The 21,986-nt window shown below is 50.2% G+C and overlaps 1 protein-coding gene across 1 annotated transcript in view; it reads right to left on the bottom strand.

Moving 5' to 3' along the window:
- Positions 1–19,524, bottom strand: part of LOC149427345 (cadherin-15-like) — a 39,838-nt gene extending 20,314 nt beyond the window's left edge. Inside the window, exons 1-7 of the mRNA XM_089668103.1 lie at positions 19,346–19,524; positions 16,225–16,380; positions 15,178–15,322; positions 10,589–10,749; positions 8,649–8,777; positions 7,516–7,701; positions 5,074–5,327 (exon numbers count right to left, since the gene is read on the bottom strand). Coding sequence (XP_089524229.1) covers positions 5,074–5,327; positions 7,516–7,701; positions 8,649–8,777; positions 10,589–10,749; positions 15,178–15,322; positions 16,225–16,380; positions 19,346–19,438 — 1,124 coding nt within the window. The 5' untranslated portion in view covers positions 19,439–19,524. The remainder of the gene's footprint in view (positions 1–5,073; positions 5,328–7,515; positions 7,702–8,648; positions 8,778–10,588; positions 10,750–15,177; positions 15,323–16,224; positions 16,381–19,345) is intronic.
- Positions 19,525–21,986: the final 2,462 nt, after the last annotated feature.

The raw sequence follows: 21,986 nt of genomic DNA, 5'->3' as shown, positions 1-21,986 counted from the left end.
ATGGTTCAACAGTGACACCACCAACAGTGACACCACCAACAGTGACATCACCAACAGTGACATCACCAAACAGTGACATCACCAAACAGTGACATCACCAAGAACTGGACGTCCCTCCAAAATGGATGAAAAGACGAGAAGAAAACTGTCTGGGAGGCGGCCAAGAGGCCTACAGCAACATGAAAGGAGCTGCAGGAATATCTGGCAAGTCCTGGCTGTGTGGCCCATGTGGCACCAATCTCCCGTATTCTTCATATGTCTGGTCTATGGGGTAGAGTGGCAAGATGGAAGTCTTCCCTTACAAAGAAAAACATCCAAGCCCAGCTACATTCGGCAAAAACCCATCTGAAGTCTCCCAAAATCATGTGGGAAAATGTGTTCTGGTCTGATGGAACCAAGGTTGGACTTTTTGGCCATAATTCCAAAAGACATGTTTGGCGCAAAAACAACATTACACATCACCAAAAGAACACCATACCCACCGTGAAGCATGGTGGTGGCAGCATCATGCTTTGGGGCTGTTTTTCTTCCACTGGAACTGGGGCCTTAGTCAAGGTAGAGGGAATTATGAACAGTTCCAAATACCGGTCAATATCGGCACAAAACCTTCAGAGTTCTGCTAGAAAGCTGCATGAAGAGGAACTTCATCTTCCAGCATGGCAACGACCCAAAGCATCCATCCAAATCCACAAAGGGATGGCTCCACCAGAAGAAGAGGAAAGTTTTGGAATGGCCCAGCCAGAGCCCAGACCTGAACCCGATGGAAAATCTGTGGGGGGATCTGAAGAGGGCTGTGCGCAGGAGATGACATGCAATCTGACAGATTTGGAAGAGCGGGCAAATATTGCCGAGTCAGGATGTGCCGTGCTGATAGACTCCTCCCCAAAAAAAGACTGAGCAACAGAATCACATAAAAAATGACCCCTCCAGTGATATAAAGATCTATATAGAGGAATCGGGACCTCCTTCCTCCTGCCGGTGACCCCTCTAGTGATAGGATCTATATAGAGGAATCGGGACCTCCTTCCTCCTGCCGGTGACCCCTCTAGTGATAGATCTATATAGAGGAATCAGGACCTCCTTCCTCCTGCCGGTGACCCCTCTAGTGATATAAGGATCTATATAGAGGAATCAGGACCTCCTTCCTCCTGCCGGTGACCCCTCTAGTGATAGATCTATATAGAGGAATTAGGACCTCCTTCCTCCTGCCGGTGACCCCTCTAGTGATATAAAGATCTATATAGAGGAATCAGGACCTCCTTCCTCCTGCCGGGGACCCCTCTAGTGATAGGATCTATATAGAGGAATCAGGACCTCCTTCCTCCTGCCGGTGACCCCTCTAGTGATATAAAGATCTATATAGAGGAATCAGGACCTCCTTCCTCCTGCCGGTGACTCCTCTAGTGATAGAATCTATATAGAGGAATCAGGACCTCCTTCCTCCTGCCGGTGACCCCTCTAGTGATATAAAGATCTATATAGAGGAATCGGGACCTCCTTCCTCCTGCCGGTGACCCCTCTAGTGATAGGATCTATATAGAGGAATCGGGACCTCCTTCCTCCTGCCGGTGACCCCTCTAGTGATAGGATCTATATAGAGGAATCGGGACCTCCTTCCTCCTGCCGATGACCCCTCTAGTGATAGGATCTATATAGAGGAATCAGGACCTCCTTCCTCCTGCCGGTGACCCCTCTAGTGATATAAAGATCTATATAGAGGAATCGGGACCTCCTTCCTCCTGCCGGTGACCCCTCTAGTGATAGGATCTATATAGAGGAATCAGGACCTCCTTCCTCCTGCCGGTGACCATCTAGTGATAAGATCTATATAGAGGAATCAGGACCTCCTTCCTCCTGCCGGTGACCCCTCTGGTGATAGGATCTATATAGAGGAATCAGGACCTCCTTCCTCCTGCCGGTGACCCCTCTGGTGATAGGATCTATATAGAGGAATCAGGACCTCCTTCCTCCTGCCGGTGACCCCTCTAGTGATATAAAGATCTATATAGAGGAATCAGGACCTCCTTCCTCCTGCCGGTGACCCCTCTAGTGATATAAAGATCTATATAGAGGAATCGGGACCTCCTTCCTCCTGCCGGTGACCCCTCTAGTGATAGGATCTATATAGAGGAATCGGGACCTCCTTCCTCCTGCCGGTGACCCCTCTAGTGATATAAAGATCTATATAGAGGGATCAGGACCTCCTTCCTCCTGCCTGTGACCCCTCTAATGATGGATCTATATAGAGGAATCAGGACCTCCTTCCTCCTGCTGGTGACCCTTCTAGTGATAGATCTATATAGAGGAATTGGGACCTCCTTCCTCCTGCCGGTGACCCCTCTAGTGATATAAAGATCTATATAGAGGAATCAGGACCTCCTTCCTCCTGCCGGTGACCCCTCTAGTGGTATAAAGATCTATATAGAGGAATCAGGACCTACTTCCTCCTGCTGGTGACCCTTCTAGTGATAGGATCTATATAGAGGAATTGGGACCTCCTTCCTCCTGCCGGTGACCCCTCTAGTGATATAAAGATCTATATAGAGGAATCAGGACCTCCTTCCTCCTGCCGGTGACCCCTCTAGTGATATAAAGATCTATATAGAGGAATCAGGACCTCCTTCCTCCTGCCGGTGACCCCTCTAGTGGTATAAAGATCTATATAGAGGAATCAGGACCTCCTTCCTCCTGCTGGTGACCCTTCTAGTGATAGGATCTATATAGAGGAATTGGGACCTCCTTCCTCCTGCCGGTGACCCCTCTAGTGATAGGATCTATATAGAGGAATCAGGACCTCCTTCCTCCTGCCGGTGACCCCTCTATATAGAGGAATCAGGACCTCCTTCCTCCTGCCGGTGACCCCTCTAGTGATATAAAGATCTATATAGAGGAATCAGGACCTCCTTCCTCCTGCCGGTGACCCCTCTAGTGGTATAAAGATCTATATAGAGGAATCAGGACCTCCTTCCTCCTGCTGGTGACCCTTCTAGTGATAGGATCTATATAGAGGAATTGGGACCTCCTTCCTCCTGCCGGTGACCCCTCTAGTGATAGGATCTATATAGAGGAATCAGGACCTCCTTCCTCCTGCCGGTGACCCCTCTAGTGATAGGATCTATATAGAGGAATCAGGACCTCCTTCCTCCTGCCGGTGACCCCTCTAGTGATATAAAGATCTATATAGAGGAATCAGGACCTCCTTCCAGTGAGGGCTCATTTAAATTCTTCACGATCCCACCCAAGCAAGCACCCTCCCAAACCACTGCGCTGTGTGTCCATTGTGTCCATTCATACAGAGCCTTGGCTTGGCCCCACCCTCTTTATTGGCTCACTGGCTGTGATTGACAGCAGTGGGAGCCATAGGTTCAGCCAATGAGGAGGAAGAGTCCCCGGAGAGCTGAGGCTCTTGTGCACATCCCTGGATCATGATGAGGCTCAGGTAAGTATTGAGGGGGGAGCTGCAGTACACAGAAAGTTTTTTACCTTCATACACAGAATGCAGAACCTTCAGCCTTTAGCCGTGTTGTCAGCCAGCAATGCATGCTCCTTCAGGTGGCCCTTTGGCTGCCTATCGGTGCTATGAGATAGAGAGCTTCAAAAACGCTGATCTCCTGGGATTTTCCTGCACAACCATCTCTAGGGTTTACAGAGAATGGTCTGAAAAGGAGAAAATATCCAGTGAGGGGCAGTTGTGTGGAGAAAAATGCCTTGTTGGTGTCAGAGGTCAGAGGAGAATGGGCAGACTGGTTGGAGATGATAGAAAGGCAACAGTAACTCTAATAACCCCTCATTACACCCAAGGTATGCAGAATACCATCACTGAATGCACAACACGTCCAACCTTAAAGCAGATGGGCTACAGCAGCAGAAGACCACACCGGGTGCCACTCTTGTCAGAACGGGAAATGGAGGCTAAAATTCGCACAGGATCATCAAAATGGGACAACAGAGAATTGGAAAATGTTGCCTTGTCTGAGGAGTCTGGATTTCAGCTGAAACATTCAGATGGTAGGGTCAGAATTTGGGGTAAACAACATGAAAACATGGATCCATCCTGCCTTGTATCAACGGTTCAGGCTGGTGGTGTCATGGTGTGGTGGATCCATCCTGCCTTGTATCAACGGTTCAGGCTGGTGGTGTCATGGTGTGGTGGATCCATCCTGCCTTGTATCAACGGTTCAGGCTGGTGGTGGTGGTGTCATGGTGTGGTGGATCCATCCTGCCTTGTATCAACGGTTCAGGCTGGTGGTGTCATGGTGTGGTGGATCCATCCTGCCTTGTATCAACGGTTCAGGCTTTTGGTGGTGGTGTCATGGTGTGGTGGAACCATCCTGCCTTGTATCAACGGTTCAGGCTGGTGGTGTCATGGTGTGGTGGAACCATCCTGCCTTGTATCAATGGTTCAGGCTGGTGGTGGTGGTGTCATGGTGTGGGGGATCCATCCTGCCTTGTATCCACAGTTCAGGCTGGTGGTGGTGGTGTCATGATGTGGTGGATCCATCCTGCCTTGTATCCACGGTTCAGGCTGGTGGTGATGGTGTAAGGGTATGGGGGAGATTTTCTTGGCACACTTTGGGCCCCTTAGTACCAATTGAGCATCGTTTTATCCCCACGGCCTACCTGAGTATTGTTGCTGACCATGTCCACCCCTCTATGACTCCAGTGTCCCCATCTTCTGATGGCTCCTTCCAGCAGGATAATGCTCCATGTCACAAAGCTCAAATCATCTCCAACTGGTTTCTTAAACATGATAATGAGGTCACTGGACTCCAATGGCCTCCACAGTCACCAGATCTCCATCCAATAGAGCCCCTTTGGGATGTGGAGGAACGGGAGATTCCCATCATGGATGTACAGCCAACAAATCTGCAGCAACTGCGTGATACTATCATATCAATATGGAGCAAAATCTCTGAGGAACGTTTCCAGCACCTTGTTGGATCTATGCCACAAAGAATGAAGGCAAAAGGGGGTCCAACCCGGGACTAGCAAGGTGGACCTCATAAAGTGGCCGGTGAGTGTAAACAATGAAGTTATAGAGCTAACATCACAGCATACGGGACAATGTCTCACCGGATGTCCTGGGCCAGACCGCTGTCTGGATCTATCGCCATGTACACCGCGACGTCACTCCCCGGGGGGCTCCCCTCTTTCACTCTTGCCACCATGGGATTTTCCAGGAAGACGGGGGGCTCATTTAAATTCTTCACTATCACAGTGACTCGCGCTTTCGAGCGGGGAGTGCGGGGAACCGAAGGGAGGAGCGGCTTGTCGTTCTGGACGGACAGGGTCAGGTTATACATGGCTGTCACCTCGTGATCTAGAGGCTGGAGAACACAAGAGAGAAGAACGTTACTGAGCTGCAATATATTAGAATGCAATGTGAGAACATCTGGAGAACATGGAGCTCCTGCTGCAATACTCACCCCCTATCCAGGGCTGTACCCCACAGACTCACCGCTCAGTGCCCACCACGGGTCCTCTTCTAGGTTGGATGACATCTAGTGCCATTCCACTCACGTCTCCGGGCATTGCACTCCCAGTACAAGGAAGCAGAGAATGGCGCTGACGTCAATATGTCCTAGGTCTGGGGTCTCCAAACTTTCTAAACATAGGGCCACTTTACTGTCCATCAGACTTTTAGGGGGGGCTGGAATGTGGCCATTGGGAGTAGAAATTTTCCTAGCACCAGTGGGAGTAAACAACGCATCTTTGGTATTAAAGGGAGGAATAGTGCTCAGTAGTGTCATTGGGAGCAATAGTGCCCCATCGTTGGTGTCACTGGGAGGAAATAGTGCCCCTTCATTGGTGAAAGTGAGAGGAATAGTGCCCCATCGTTGGTGTCAGTTTGAGGAATAGTGTCCTATTGTTGGTGTCACTGGGGGGAAATAGTGCCCCATCATTGGTGTCGGTGGCAGGAATAGTGCCCCATCGTTGGTGTCACTGGGAGGAAATAGTGCCCCATCGTTGGTGTCACTGGGAGGAAATAGTGCCCCTTCATTGGTGAAAGTGAGAGGAATAGTGCCCCATCGTTGGTGTCAGTTTGAGGAATAGTGTCCTATTGTTGGTGTCACTGGGGGGAAATAGTGCCCCATCATTGGTGTCGGTGGCAGGAATAGTGCCCCATCATTGGTGTCGGTAGCAGGAATAGTGCACCAGGATTGCTGTCAATGGAAGGAATAGTGTCCTATTTTTGGTATCAGTGGGAGGAATAGTGCCCCATCATTGGTGTCAGTGGGAGGAACAGTGCCCCATCTTTGGTGTCAGTGGGAGGAATAGTGCCCCATCATTGGTGTCAGTGGGAGGAATAGTGCCCCATCATTGGTGTCAGTGGGAGGAATAGTGCCCCATCACTGGTGTCAGTGGGAGGAATAGTGCCCCATCATTGGTGTCAGTGGGAGGAATAGTGTCTTGTATTAGTGGGAGGAAACGTGTCCCCAGGACCAGATAAAGGCAAGCAAAGGGTCACATCCGGCCCCCGGCCACAGTTTGGAGACCACTGCCCTAGGTTTCACTTTACAGGAGGTAGTGTCAGTGGCTCTGAGCGGACTGCCCCACCCCCTAAACGCAAACCAACCCCCTCCCCCCCTGCAGCAGCTGTCACTTTTGAAATCACCATGGCTGGGCGGGGCACTGCAGCTCGTTGGCACTTCCTCCAGCTCTCCAACTGAAAGCCCCGACCTCAACGCAGACATGACCCTGCAGGAGCCTGGCATTGCACCCCCGATCCAATGACCACATGTACAATGCTTTGCAGGTGCCTATGCAAAAAAAATATTAAAATGTCAATATTTTTCCTGCAACAATATCTGCATTTATTAGTTTTTTTGGGCGGAGTTAGCCTTTAATAATGTCATTTTTATGCTGCATAATGAAACCACAACCTGTATAGACGCAGCAAAGTGGCGCCCTCTACTGTTTATTTTTAAGTACTGCATTAAATTTTAGATTGCTCGTGGAGTCCAGAATTCAGCCGCCTCTACATGTCTCCATGGATGTTACGTGTGAGGAGGATGTCTGTACGGGTATAACATTTTGAATCTGTGTAAAGGGGGGGGGGGGGGTCATGCTGAATGGCAACCCCACACATGTAAAAATCCAGCGCGTTTGTGGGTGCAGGAACTGCGGGAAAATCGCATAGTCTAAATGACCATGCAACTTCCCTGGGGGCTGACACAGAGGTCTATGCAAATCGCAACAAAAGTAGCGCATGTACTATTTAGAAATGGGCGTGGCGCCGGCCAAGTCCACCGATAGGACCGCTGTTATTGCAGACAATAGGGTGCGACTTGGCATGTGATTTGCAAGTCGCATGGCATGCAAATCGCATGCCAAGTCGCACCCAGTGTGACCGGGGATTTACGCTTTGGCAATAAAACCTGGAAGCTGATTGGCTTCTAGGCAGAGCTGCTCCAGATTTTGCACCCTCCAGTTTTAGTACATAACCCCCCCCATAGTGACAACGGAAACTGACCCCCATTTACGGCCCAGTGTCAGTTTGGAAACTGCCATTACCTTGACCACAGACAGGATCCCCTCGTTGGTCTGGGGGTCTGTAAGAATCGAGAAGGCACCCTGGGGGTCCCCGGCAGTGATTGAGTACTGCACCAGCCAGTTGGGGGAGCCGCGGAGGTCTCGGTCTGTTACGCTCACTCTGCCGATATCCACACCGCTGGTCTGTTCCGGAACCTCCAGGAGAAACTGCAAGAACAAAGGAGATCCAAAGGAATGGAGAGACAAGAAAACTGCCAATATACAGAGACTTCCCTGCTGTACATATGTCTCTGCCATGACCGTCTATACTGACCAGGAAGAAGTATACAGACTGGGAAGTCTTGATTTGCACCCCCTGCTCCAGTCAGTGCCTTACAAACTACTGAAGCCACTGGATCAGCATGACAGCCAAGCACGTAGCATTTTCTAAAGCAGAGATCATGAATGGCAACCTCCAGGAAAGGCAGGCCTGCTGCACTTTAAAGTGTTAATAAACCCCGGACCTAGCATTCACTGTATCCGCTCTCCCCGGACCCCGCATTCACCGTATCCGCTCTCCCAGGACCCCGCATTCACCGTATCCGCTCTCCCCGGACTCCACATTCACCGTATCCGCTCTCCCCGGCCATTCACTATATCCGCTCTCCCCGGACCCCGCGTTCACCGTATCCTCTCTCCTCGAACACCGCGTTCACCGTATCCGCTCTCCCCGGACCCCGCATTCACTATATCCGCTCTCCCCGGACCCCGCATTCACCGTATCCACTCTCCACGGACCCCGCATTCCCTATATCCACTCTCCCCGGACCCCGCATTCCCTATATCCGCTCTCCCCGGACCCCGCATTCACTATATCCGCTCTCCCCGGACCCCGCATTCACTATATCCGCTCTCCCCGGACCCCGCATTCACTATATCCGCTCTCCCCGGACCCCGCATTCACTATATCCGCTCTCCCCGGACCCCGCACTCACTATATCCGCTCTCCCCGGACCCCGCATTCACTATATCCGCTCTCCCCGGACCCCGCATTTACTATATCCCCTCTCCCCGGACCCCGCATTCACTATATCCGCTCTCCCCGGACCCCGCATTCACTATATCCGCGCTCCCCGGACCCATATGTGATGAGCCCGAGGAGCCGCCCACCTTACCTCACTATGCGTGAACTCCGGAGCGTTGTCGTTGAGGTCTCCTATAGAAATGACGACTCTGGCGGTGTTGGCGAGCCCTTCCCCCATCATATCGGCCACTTGGACAGTAAGGTTGTATGACCCCACCGACTGGAGAGACAAAGAGAGGAATTCACTTCTATAGCGCCAACATATTCCATAGAGAGTACGGAGCAATGTGCATCAACCCAACATATTCCATAGAGAGTACGGAGCAAAGTGCATCAACCCAACATATTCCATAGAGAGTACGGAGCAATGTGCATCAACCCAACATATTCCATAGAGAGTACGGAGCAAAGTGCATCAACCCAACATATTCCATAGAGAGTAGGGAGCAAAGTGCATCAACCCAACATATTCCATAGAGAGTAGGGAGCAAAGTGCATCAACCCAACATATTCCATAGAGAGTACGGAGCAATGTGCATCAAGCCAACATATTCCATAGAGAGTAGGGAGCAAAGTGCATCAACCCAACATATTCCATAGAGAGTACGGAGCAATGTGCATCAAGCCAACATATTCCATAGAGAGTAGGGAGCAAAGTGCATCAACCCAACATATTCCATAGAGAGTACGGAGCAATGTGCATCAACCCAACATATTCCATAGAGAGTACGGAGCAAAGTGCATCAACCCAACATATTCCATAAAGAGTACGGAGCAATGTGCATCAACCCAACGTATTCCATAGAGAGTACGAAGCAAAGTGCATCAACCCAACATATTCCATAGAGAGTACGGAGCAATGTGCATCAACCCAACATATTCCATAAAGAGTACGGAGCAATGTGCATCAACCCAACATATTCCATAAAGAGTACGGAGCAATGTGCATCAACCCAACATATTCCATAGAGAGTACGGAGCAATGTGCATCAACCCAACATATTCCATAAAGAGTACGGAGCAATGTGCATCAACCCAACATATTCCATAAAGAGTACGGAGCAATGTGCATCAACCCAACATATTCCATAAAGAGTACGGAGCAATGTGCATCAACCCAACATATTCCATAAAGAGTACGGAGCAATGTGCATCAACCCAACATATTCCATAGAGAGTACGGGGCAATGTGCATCAACCCACCATATTCCATAAAGAGTACGGAGCAAAGTGCATCAACCCAACATATTCCATAGAGAGTACGGAGCAATGTGCATCAACCCAACGTATTCCATAGAGAGTACGGATCAATGTGCATCAACCCAACATATTCCATAGAGAGTATGGAGCAATATGCATCAACCCAACATATTCCATAGAGAGTACGAAGCACTGTGCATCAACCCAACATATTCCATAGAGAGTACGGAGCAAAGTGCATCAACCCAACATATTCCATAAAGAGTACAGAGCAATGTGCATCAACCCAACATATTCCATAGAGAGTACGGAGCAATGTGCATCAACCCAACATATTCCATAGAGAGTACGGAGCAAAGTGCATCAACCCAACATATTCCATAGAGAGTACGGAGCAAAGTGCATCAACCCAACATATTCCATAGAGAGTACAGAGCAATGTGCATCAACCCACCCTATTCCATAAAGAGTACGCAGCACTGTGCATCAACCCAACGCATTCCATAGAGAGTACGGAGCAAAGTGCATCAACCCAACATATTCCATAGAGAGTACGGAGCAAAGTGCATCAACCTGATGTTCCTACAGCTAGAAACGCTCTAAAGCGACATAATCGCTTCCCCGACCTGGATGGGCCTAAAGGAGGATCCCGCTTTTTGTTTCTCCGCTTTTTTGTGTCACCAATACAAAGGAAATAAACACGATAATGCCAAAACATTTGTAATTGCAGCAGTTTTCTGAGCGAAGTGGTGTGTTATCCAACAGAAATGGGGGGCGAAGATTTTTGGCCACGACTGTAATATATATATATTTTTTTTTTTTTTTTTTTACCTCTCGGTCCAGTCCCACTTGAACGGTCCTGATCTCGCCGGTATCCTGGTGGATGCTGAACATTTCGGGACTCTCCTGCTGAATGATGGAGTACTTGAGGTGCGCGTTGTCTGTCTGTGGGTCATCGGCGTCAGTGGCTATTACCTTCATCACCAGGGTGCCTGAAGAACACGGAGAGCAAAATGGTCAGGGGTGGTTATCTGTGACAGGAGGAGACTCTGTCACGGTGAAATTGGTCATCAAAAGGACACGGGGTTTGCACCTTTGCTGAGTGCAGGACTAGGGAGCAGAGGTTCTAAATGGAGAAAACTGATTTTGCAGCTTTCTACAGGTTTCGGAAGTCATGGATGGGGCTCTCTAGTTTGGAGATTCCATAGTGCCTTGGGTGGGACAGAATCTCCAACCCAATGTCCGGGCTTTGTGGAGGAACAGCAGGGTGTGTGGCCCAGGTGCACCCAGCCCTTATAATGGAGGTTTAGGAATACCTCACAGCTCCACCCAAGAGAGACAGAAGGCCTCCTATGGGAGTCAGAGAGGCTGCAGGGTGTAGCCGGAGTATGAATGTCTGTAAGAGAGTTAATGTCCAGAGGAGCTGCGTGTGTCCGAGGTAATGGCCAGAGGAGCTGCGTGTGTCCGAGGTAATGGCCAGAGGAGCTGCGTGTGTCCCAGGTAATGGCCAGAGGAGCTGTGTGTGTCCCAGGTAATGGCCAGAGGAGCTGTGTGTGTCCCAGGTAATGGCCAGAGGAGCTGTGTGTGTCCCAGGTAATGGCCAGAGGAGCTGCGTGTGTCGGAGGTAATGGCCAGAGGAGCTGCGTGTGTCGGAGGTAATGGCCAGAGGAGCTGCGTGTGTCCCAGGTAATGGCCAGAGGAGCTGCGTGTGTCCCAGGTAATGGCCAGAGGAGCTGCGTGTGTCCCAGGTAATGGCCAGAGGAGCTGTGTGTGTGTCCGAGGTAATGGCCAGAGGAGCTGTGTGTGTGTCCGAGGTAATGGCCAGAGGAGCTGTGTGTGTGTCCGAGGTAATGGCCAGAGGAGCTGTGTGTGTCTGAGGTAATGGTCAGAGGAGCTGCGTGTGTGTCCCAGGTAATGGCCAGAGGAGCTGCGTGTGTCTGAGGTAATGGCCAGAGGAGCTGCGTGTGTGTCCCAGGTAATGGCCAGAGGAGCTGCGTGTGTCTGAGGTAATGGCCAGAGGAGCTGCGTGTGTCCGAGGTAATGGCCAGAGGAGCTGCGTGTGTCCGAGGCAATGGCCAGAGGAGCTGCGTGTGTCGGAGGCAATGGCCAGAGGAGCTGCGTGTGTCGGAGGTAATGGCCAGAGGAGCTGTGTGTGTCGGAGGCAATGGCCAGAGGAGCTGCGTGTGTCGGAGGCAATGGCCAGAGGAGCTGCGTGTGTCCCAGGTAATGGCCAGAGGAGCTGCGTGTGTCGGAGGTAATGGTCAGAGGAGCTGCGTGTGTCGGAGGTAATGGCCAGAGGAGCTGTGTGTGTCCCAGATAATGGCCAGAGGAGCTGCGTGTCCCCGAGGTAATGGCCAGAGGAGCTGCGTGTCCCCGAGGTAATGGCCAGAGGAGCTGCGTGTCCCCGAGGTAATGGCCAGAGGAGCTGCGTGTCCCCGAGGTAATGGCCAGAGGAGCTGCGAGTCCCGGAGGTAATGGCCAGAGGAGCTGCGAGTCCCCAAGGTAATGGCCAGAGGAGCTGCGAGTCCCCGAGGTAATGGCCAGAGGAGCTGCGTGTGTCGGAGGTAATGGCCAGAGGAGCTGCGTGTGTCCCAGGTAATGGCCAGAGGAGCTGCGTGTGTCCCAGGTAATGGCCAGAGGAGCTGCGTGTGTCCCTGAGGTAATGGCCAGAGGAGCTGCTCGTGTCCCTGAGGTAATGGCCAGAGGAGCTGCGCGTGTCCCTGAGGTAATGGCCAGAGGAGCTGCGCGTGTCCCTGAGGTAATGGCCAGAGGAGCTGCGCGTGTCCCTGAGGTAATGGCCAGAGGAGCTGCGCGTGTCCCCGAGGTAATGGCCAGAGGAGCTGCGCGTGTCCCCGAGGTAATGGCCAGAGGAGCTGCACGTGTCCCCGAGGTAATGGCCAGAGGAGCTGCGTGTCCCCGAGGTAATGGCCAGAGGAGCTGCGAGTCCCCGAGGTAATGGGCAGAGGAGCTGCGAGTCCCCAAGGTAATGGCCAGAGGAGCTGCGAGTGTCCCTGAGGTAATGGCCAGAGGAGCTGCGCGTGTCCCTGAGGTAATGGCCAGAGGAGCTGCGCGTGTCCCTGAGGTAATGGCCAGAGGAGCTGCGTGTCCCCGAGGTAATGGCCAGAGGAGCTGCGCGTGTCCCAGGTAATGGCCAGAGGAGCTGCGTGCATCTGAGAAGCTCTAAGCTGTGTGCCTGGAAGATCTGGTGGTCAGGAGGACCAGTATCTATAGCAGCAGTTCTGCTGGAGAGTAGCCAGGTGGGTTAGTATTTTCATTTGGATTGTATATATGTTACCGGAGAGGAACCCCTGCGTGGGAAACCTTATGTTGGACGTTTGTTTTTGCCTTTCCTTTTAATAAAAGTGGACCAAGCCCTGAAATCTAGTTCCTGACTAGCGTGAACTCTCTTGAAAACGCATCTACCACGGAGCTGAACACCCCCCACGTCACATCCTAAAGGAACACTCCGGCACAAAGTGAAATATATTTTGAATGGAGCGCATTGAGAAGGATCCATTCCACAAAGACGGCTTACCAGGGTTCCAGCATGATTCTAATTGGTCTATATTACATATACACTGAAGTGGGTGAATGTGACCGCTAGATGGAGACATTCACCAGAGAATCTTTTGGTCAGTAGCCATGGTCCCATCCTATGGCACGCTGGCTTTCCATGGTCCTGGCATTGTGAATCCTTGTCACTGACTGGTCAGAGAGTGATAGTTACATTCATACTGAGCAGCGATAACGCCACTTTTAAGGGCGTTTAATTATTTTACTGCTTCTAAACACCCCTCCGTGTTGGCCTATGCGTCCTTCTACACATATCCAGGGCTACTAACAGGGCCGCCCCCCCCAACACAAATCAAATATTTTTGCTAAAATGCCTCGGACGCAATGCGATGCTTCACAACCTTGGCAGAAATGATACCCTCATCGAACAAGACCCATTCAAGTGAATGGCACCGTTCTGCAAGCACCCCGCCACCGCGAGCAACACATGTGGTCGCAGCGCATTACTGCGGGGTAAAGCGGTTCAAAAGCCTTAAGGGTTTCCATCTTAATGCATTCTATGCATTAAGGTGAAAAACCTTCAGGGCTGCAGCCCCCCCCCAGTCCCCCTATTTCTTACCTGAGCCCGATCCAGCGAGAGTAGTGGTTCCAGCCCCCCTATTTCTTACATGAGCCCGATCCAGCGAGAGTAGTGGTTCCAGCCCCCCTATATCTTACATGAGCCCGATCCAATCCAGTGAGAGTAGTGGTTCCAGCCCCCCTATTTCTTACCTGAGCCCGATCCAATCCAGTGAGAGTAGTGGTTCCAGCCCCCCTATTTCTTAAATGAGCCCGATCCAATCCAGTGAGAGTAGTGGTTCCAGCCCCCCTAATTCTTACCTGAGCCCGATCCAATCCAGTGAGAGTAGTGGTTCCAGCCCCCCTATTTCTTACATGAGCCCGATCCAGCGAGAGTAGTGGTTCCAGCCCCCCTATTTCTTACCTGAGCCCGATCCGATCCAGTGAGAGTAGTGGTTCCAGCCCCCCTATTTCTTACCTGAGCCCGATCCGATCCAGCAAGAGTAGTGGTTCCAGCCCCCCTATTTCTTACCTGAGCCCGATCCGATCCAGTGAGAGTAGTGGTTCCAGCCCCCCTATTTCTTACATGAGCCCGATCCGATCCAGTGAGAGTAGTGGTTCCAGCCCCCCTATTCCTTACATGAGCCCGATCCGATCCAGTGAGAGTAGTGGTTCCAGCCCCCCTATTTCTTACATGAGCCCGATCCGATCCAGTGAGAGTAGTGGTTCCAGCCCCCCTATTCCTTACATGAGCCCGATCTGATCCAACGATGTGCACGAGAGCAGTGATTCCAGCTACTGTCTCCCTCCTCATTGGGCAGACTAATAGCAGCGGGAGATACCATTGGCTCCCACTGCTGTCAATCAAATCCTGTGACTCAGGATCAGGGGGCACCCCATTTGCTTTGTGTCAATGGAAGCGGACGGTGCGGCTCAGGAGCGAGCCCGCACAGGTGCCCCCATGGAAAGCGGCTTTACGTGGGAGTACCCACCAAAGAGGAGGGGCCCGGAGTGCCGGCAGGGACGGACATGGAAGTACAACAAAAAAGCGAAGGTTTAATATCACTTTAAAGCAGGCAGTGAAGCGGCAATATGTCTGCTCACAACCTGTCAAATGCTCTCTGAAGAGCGATCCAAATACTGTCTGCCCTTCAGAGAGAAAAATACAATTGCACCCCTATGAGTTCCTAATGTTTTTTAAATAATTTGTTTTTTTATCCAAACTGGTCATGTGACTAAGTCTGCCGCCAGGGCTGGGAGGGTTAAAGAGACAAAACTTGCAGGTAAATGCGCACGCATTGCATTTTTTAAATAATTCTGTCCAGCCATGCGCTCTAATCCTAACTTACCAGGAATTGCATTCTCCAGGATGAATCCTTTGAATATCACCTGAGAAAAGACCGGACGGTTGTCGTTTTGGTCCAGGACAACAATCTCTAAATCTGTAGGGTCTTCGAGGGGAGCGCCATCGCTGTCCAACGCAAACGCACGAAGCTGGGGAGGAAAGACAGGAAGATTTACAAATCGGGGGTAATAATGTCTGTATGGTCTGAATGGATTATCTTTGCAGGAGACCTCTGGATTCCGGAGACTGGCCAATGAGCAATGAGAGGACGAATGACAACTGGCCATTCAGCTGCAACGGAATAGAATAGAATAGAGTAGAATCAGCCACCTAGAAACCAATCTGTCATCAGCTTCCATTGCTGTACTAGAAAACTGACAACTGAAAAGTATTTGGCTGCTAAGGATAACTGCTTTCCTTCAGCCTTTGTACTGTACAAGCAATAACTGACACACTGCAATAACTGACACATTGTAAGAACTGACACACTGCAAGAACTGACACATTGTAAGAACTGACACACTGCAATAACTGACACACTGCAATAACTGACACACTGCAATAACTGACACATTGTAAGAACTGACACATTGTAATAACTGACGTACTGCAATAACTGACACACTGCAAGAACTGACACATTGTAATAACTGACGCACTGCAATAACCGACATACTGCAATGACTGACACACTGCAAGAACTGACACATTGTAAGAACTGACACACTGCAAGAACTGACACACTGCAAGAACTGATACACTGCAAGAACTGACACATTGTAAGAACTGACACACTGCAAGAACTGACACATTGTAAGAACTGACACACTGCAAGAACTGACACACTGCAAGAACTGACACACTGCAAGAACTGATACACTGCAAGAACTGACACATTGTAAGAACTGACACACTGCAAAGACTGACACACTGCAAGAACTGACACACTGTAAGAACTGACACACTGCAAAGACTGACACACTGCAATAACCAACATACTGCAAGAACTGACGCACTGCAAGAACTGACACACTGGAAATATATTTCGTACCTTGAAGCGCTCTATCTTCTCACGGTCCAGCACTGCATTCAGATACACAATTCCAGTCGTTTTATTGATATTAAAGATTCCTTTGGGCTCCTCATCCACTCCCGGCCCCTTGATGCTGTAGATGACACTTCCTAAATATTGCTTGTCTGACTTTATCTGAAAAAAGAAGGAAGAAGACAATCATATTGTATCATTTATACCTAAAGAAGAAATTTTTATTCCCAGCCTGTGATTGGACAACAGAGGAGCAGCAACAGACTGAGGAGTTTTCATTTCTGTTCAGCCAGCCTTGTGACTGGTAGATAATCAATGACACCAATGATCTTTATAACTGTAACCAGGGCACCCTCCCACTGACCCCCAACCTAACCAATGAGAGGGGCATTATTCCCACTGACCCCCAACCTAACCAATGAGAGGGGCATTATTCCCACTGACCCCCAACCTAACCAATGAGAGGGGTATTCTTCCCACTGACCCCCAACCTAACCAATGAGAGGGGCATTATTCCCACTGACCTCCAACCTAACCAATGAGAGGGGCATTCTTCCCACTGACCCACAACCTAACCGATCAAAGGGGCATTCTTCCCACTGAGCCCCAACCTAACCACTGAAAGGGGCATTCTTCCCACTGACCCCCAACCTAACCAATGAGAGGGGCATTCTTCTCACTGACCCCAAACCTAACCATTGAAAGGGGCAATCTTCCCACTGACCCCCAACCCAACCATTGAAAGGGGCATTCTTCTCACTGAGCCCCAACCTAACCACTGAAAGGAGCATTCTTCCCACTGACCCCCAACCTAACCACTGAAAGGGGCATTCCTCCCACTGAGCCCCAACCTAACCAATGAAAGGAGCATTCTTCCCACTGACCCCCAACCTCAACAATGAGAGGGGCATTCTTCCCACTGAGCCCAAACCTAACCACTGAAAGGAGCATTCTTCCCACTGACCCCCAACCTAACCACTGAAAGGGGCATTCTTCCCACTGACCCCCAACCTAACCAATGAGAGGGGCATTCTTCCCAATGACCCCCAACCTAACCAATGAGAGGGGCATTCTTCCCACTGACCCCCAACCTAACCAATGAAAGGAGCATTCTTCCCACTGACTCCCAACCTCACCGATGAGAGAGGCATTCTTCCCACTGAGCCCCAACCTAACCAATGAGAGGGGCATTCTTCCCACTGACCCCCAACCTAACCAATGAAAGGGGCATTCTTCCCACTGACCCCCAACCTAACCAATGTAAGGAGCATTCTTCCCACTGACTCCCAACCTCACCGATGAGAGGGGCATTCTTCCCAATGACCCCCAACCTAACCAATGAGAGGGGCATTCTTCCCACTGACCCCCAACCTAACCAATGAAAGGAGCATTCTTCCCACTGACTCCCAACCTCACCGATGAGAGGGGCATTCTTCCCACTGAACCCCAACCTAACCAATGAGAGGGGCATTATTCCCACTGACCCCCAACCTAACCAATGAGAGGAGTATTCTTCCCACTGACCCCCAACCTAACCAATGAGAGGGGCATTATTCCCACTGACCCCCAACCTAACCAATGAGAGGGGCATTATTCCCACTGACCTCCAACCTAACCAATGAGAGGGGCATTCTTCCCACTGAGCCCCAACCTAACCACTGAAAGGGGCATTCTTCCCACTGACCCACAACCTAACCGATCAAAGGGGCATTCTTCCCACTGAGCCCCAACCTAACCACTGAAAGGGGCATTCTTCCCACTGACCCCCAACCTAACCAATGAGAGGGGCATTCTTCTCACTGACCCCAAACCTAACCATTGAAAGGGGCAATCTTCCCACTGACCCCCAACCCAACCATTGAAAGGGGCATTCTTCCCACTGAGCCCCAACCTAACCACTGAAAGGAGCATTCTTCCCACTGACCCCCAACCTAACCACTGAAAGGGGCATTCTTCCCACTGAGCCCCAACCTAACCAATGAGAGGGGCATTCTTCCCAATGACCCCCAACCTAACCAATGAGAGGGGCATTCTTCCCACTGACCCCCAACCTAACCAATTAAAGGAGCATTCTTCCCACTGACTCCCAACCTCACCGATGAGAGAGGCATTCTTCCCACTGAGCCCCAACCTAACCAATGAGAGGGGCATTCTTCCCACTGACCCCCAACCTAACCAATGAAAGGGGCATTCTTCCCACTGACCCCCAACCTAACCAATGTAAGGAGCATTCTTCCCACTGACTCCCAACCTCACCGATGAGAGGGGCATTCTTCCCACTGACTCCCAACCTCACCGATGAGAGGGGCATTCTTCCCACTGAACCCCAACCTAACCAATGAGAGGGGCATTCTTCCCACTGAACCCCAACCTAACCAATGAGAGGGGCATTCTTCCCACTGACCCCCAAGCTAACCAATGTAAGGGGCATTCTTCCCACTGACCTCCAATCTAACCAGTTAGAGGGGCATTATTCACACTGACCCCCAAATTAACCAATGAAAGGGACATTCTTCCCACTGACCCCTAACCTAACCAATGTAAGGGGCATTCTTTCTACTGACCTCCAATCTAACCAATGACAGGGGCATTCTTCCCACTGACTCCCAAACTAACAAATGAGAGGAGCATTCTTCCTACTGATCCCCAACCTAACCAATGAAAGGGGCATTCTTCCCACTGACCCCCAACTTAACCGATGAAAGTGGCATTCTTTCTACTGATCCTCAATATAGGGGACATTCTTCCCACTGACTCCCAATGTAATCAACGTAAGGGATATTCTTCCCATTAACTCCCAATGTAACCAATGTAAAAGGGCATTCTTCCCACTGACTCCCAATGTAACCAATGTAAAGGGCATTCTTCCCACTGACTCCCAATGTAATAAAGGAAGGGGCATTCTTCCCACTGACTCCCAATGTAACCAATGTAAAGGGCATTCTTCCCACTGACTCCCAATGTAATAAAGGAAGGGGCATTTTCCCACTGACTACCAATGCAGTCAATGTAAGGCCATTCTTCCACTGACTGTAGGTAAGAAGGTTGAGAAAGTCTAGTCTTTAGTGTAGCACCAGACCCCAGTTAATACGGTTCCTCCCGAACAGCTCACCTATACACTTCGTACCTGTACCACCTGTGATGGGATATTCTTTGCATTCTCTGACACCGAGATAGTAGGGATCACCCAGGCTCTCTTAAACCTCTGCATCCCAGCCATGTGATGTCTCCATGGATAAAGCAGGGGCACATCTTGTGTGAGGTCTTCCTGTGACGTTGTACTGATCACCTACGAGAGGAAACAAATGTAGAAGAGGGGGTTCAGTCCCATACATCGAGCTTTCATCTAGTCTGCTTTGTGTAAATGGCACTTGGGATCTGACCGGTTGCTGTGCACGATGTGTTTGATTTGGACCCCTGCATTGCCTATAGCACACAGTCAGATGATCTATTACTAGAACACAAGGAACATGGGATTGTGGGACACCTATGAAATGTCAGGAGTGCTTTGTTCATTAAACTTGCTGAGGAACAATCATATATAATTACCCAAGGCATGGATATCCTGAGCAGCGAGGACCTGTCTACTTCCTATAGAAGCTTAGTGTCCCAGGGAGTAGCTGGGGTAATCTTCAGCTTTTATAAAAATATTACTTGTTATTCTGCCATTAAGGTCCTTGTTCAGGCACTTCCTGTTATAGGGTGACAACGCTCTGTAGCTGTTTCCCAGTTGTTTATTGTCACCCTATCACATAGCATTCAATCAAGCGTGGTCCCGTGATAGGTGGCCACCTGGGCAATAAGTCCATCCGTGACATTTCCTGGCTACTAAATATTCCACGCTCAACTGTTAGTGGGATTATAACAAAGTGGAAGCAACTGGGAACAACAGCCACTCAGCCACCAAGTGGTAGACCACGTCACATGACAGGGCGGGGTCAGCGCATGCTGAAGCGCACAGTGCGCAGAAGTCACCAACTGACTGCAGAGTCAATAGCTAAAGACCTCCAAACTTGGTGTGGCCTTCAGATGAGCCCAACAACAGTGTGTAGAGAGCTTCATGGAATGGGTTTCCATGGCTGAGCAGCTGCATCCAAGCCTTCCATCACCAAGTGCAATGCAAAGCGTCAGATGCCGTGGTGTAAAGCACGCTGCCACTGGACTCTAGAGCAGTGGAGACGTGTTCTCTGGAGTGACCAATCATGCTTCTCTGTCTGGCAATCCGATGGACGTGTCTGGGTTTGGCGGTTGCCAGGAGAACGGTACTTACCTGACTGCATTGTGCCAAGTGTGAAGTTTGGTGGAGGGGAGATTATGGTGTGTGATTGTCTTTCAGGGGTTGGGCTTGGCCTCCTAGTTCCAGTGAGGGGAACTCTTAAGGCGACATGTTGGACAATTTCATGCTCCCAACTTTGTGGGAGGAGTTTGGGGATGGCCCCTTCCTGTTCCAACATGACTGCCCACCAGTGCACAAAGCAAGGTCCATAAAGACATGGAGGAGCCAGTTTGGGGTGGAGGAACTTGACTGTCCTGCACAGAGTCCTGACCTCAACCCCATAGAACACCTTTGGGATGAATTAGAGCGGAGACTGCGAGCCAGGCCTCCTCCCCCGACATCAGTGCCTGACCTGACAAATGTGCTTCTGGAAGAATGGTCCAACCTTCCCATAGACACCCTCCTAAACCTTGTGGACGGCCTTCCCAGAAGAGTTGAAGCTGTTATAGCTGCAAAGGGCGGGGCCAACTCAAAATTGAACCCTACGGACTAAGACTGGGGGGCCATTAAAGGTCATGTGTGTGGAAAGGGCGGGGCCAACTCAATATTGAACCCTACGGACTAAGACTGGGGGCCATTAAAGGTCATGTGTGTGGAAAGGGCGGGGCCAACTCAATATTTAACCCTACGGACTAAGACTGGGGGCTATTAAAGTTCATGTACATGGAAAGGGCGGGGCCAACTCAATATTTAACCCTACGGACTAAGACTGGGGGCTATTAAAGTTCATGTACATGGAAAGGCCGGCTGCCCAATACTTTGGGCAATATAGTGTATATTGCAGATACAGAGTCCCATAACCAGCGACTGCCCTGCGTATAGCCAGTTGGTAAATTTTCTTTTTATGACTGGCGCTGTCACGTAGTATCTGATGAGACATGGTGAACTCAGGTTAGCTGGGTGTCCTAATGGCAGCAGAATATAGGACACGGGACACCATATGCTCAGGGAACAGTTGCTGGAGCCACCAGGTGTCACAACACTGGTACCCGGGGGGGACCACATGAACCCCTTAGACTGAGTGTAGCCAGGTGCTCCCAGACTCCCTCCATACCATGTGCAGAGCTGGAGCCGAATCTGATCTTACAGCGACAACTGGAACAGGTGCAAGGGGAAGAATTCGTCTTACTAGATCTTCTGGTGGCACACTGACCCTTAGGCTGACCATACATTGCCTTCGTTGAGTCAACATTTCAATTTCATTTGAAAACTTTAAAATTTCATGCAGATCTGCTATTTGAATGGAATCCCAGACGATTATTACAATTACAATATGGATGATTTTTTTGTAAATTTTTTTCCGGACAAAACCACATTCAGTTAGATCTCCAAAAGGCAGACAAAGTTGGACTTTAAAGGTACATCATGAGGCTAACAGGACTGGTATAAAAACAAATGATTTATTATTTCTTGTTAAAACAATGTTTTGGATCTATAAGCACAATACAAAAATACACACACAAAAAAAATAAAAAAAGATAAATACAAAACT

This window comes from Staurois parvus, unplaced genomic scaffold, assembly GCF_062004578.1.
Source record: "Staurois parvus isolate SC_StPar_1 unplaced genomic scaffold, SC_StPar_1.0 ptg003851l, whole genome shotgun sequence".
Lineage (NCBI taxonomy): Eukaryota > Metazoa > Chordata > Amphibia > Anura > Ranidae > Staurois > Staurois parvus.
The sequence above is the reverse complement of the archived record's forward strand: the minus strand, read 5'-3'. Positions and strand labels throughout refer to the sequence as shown.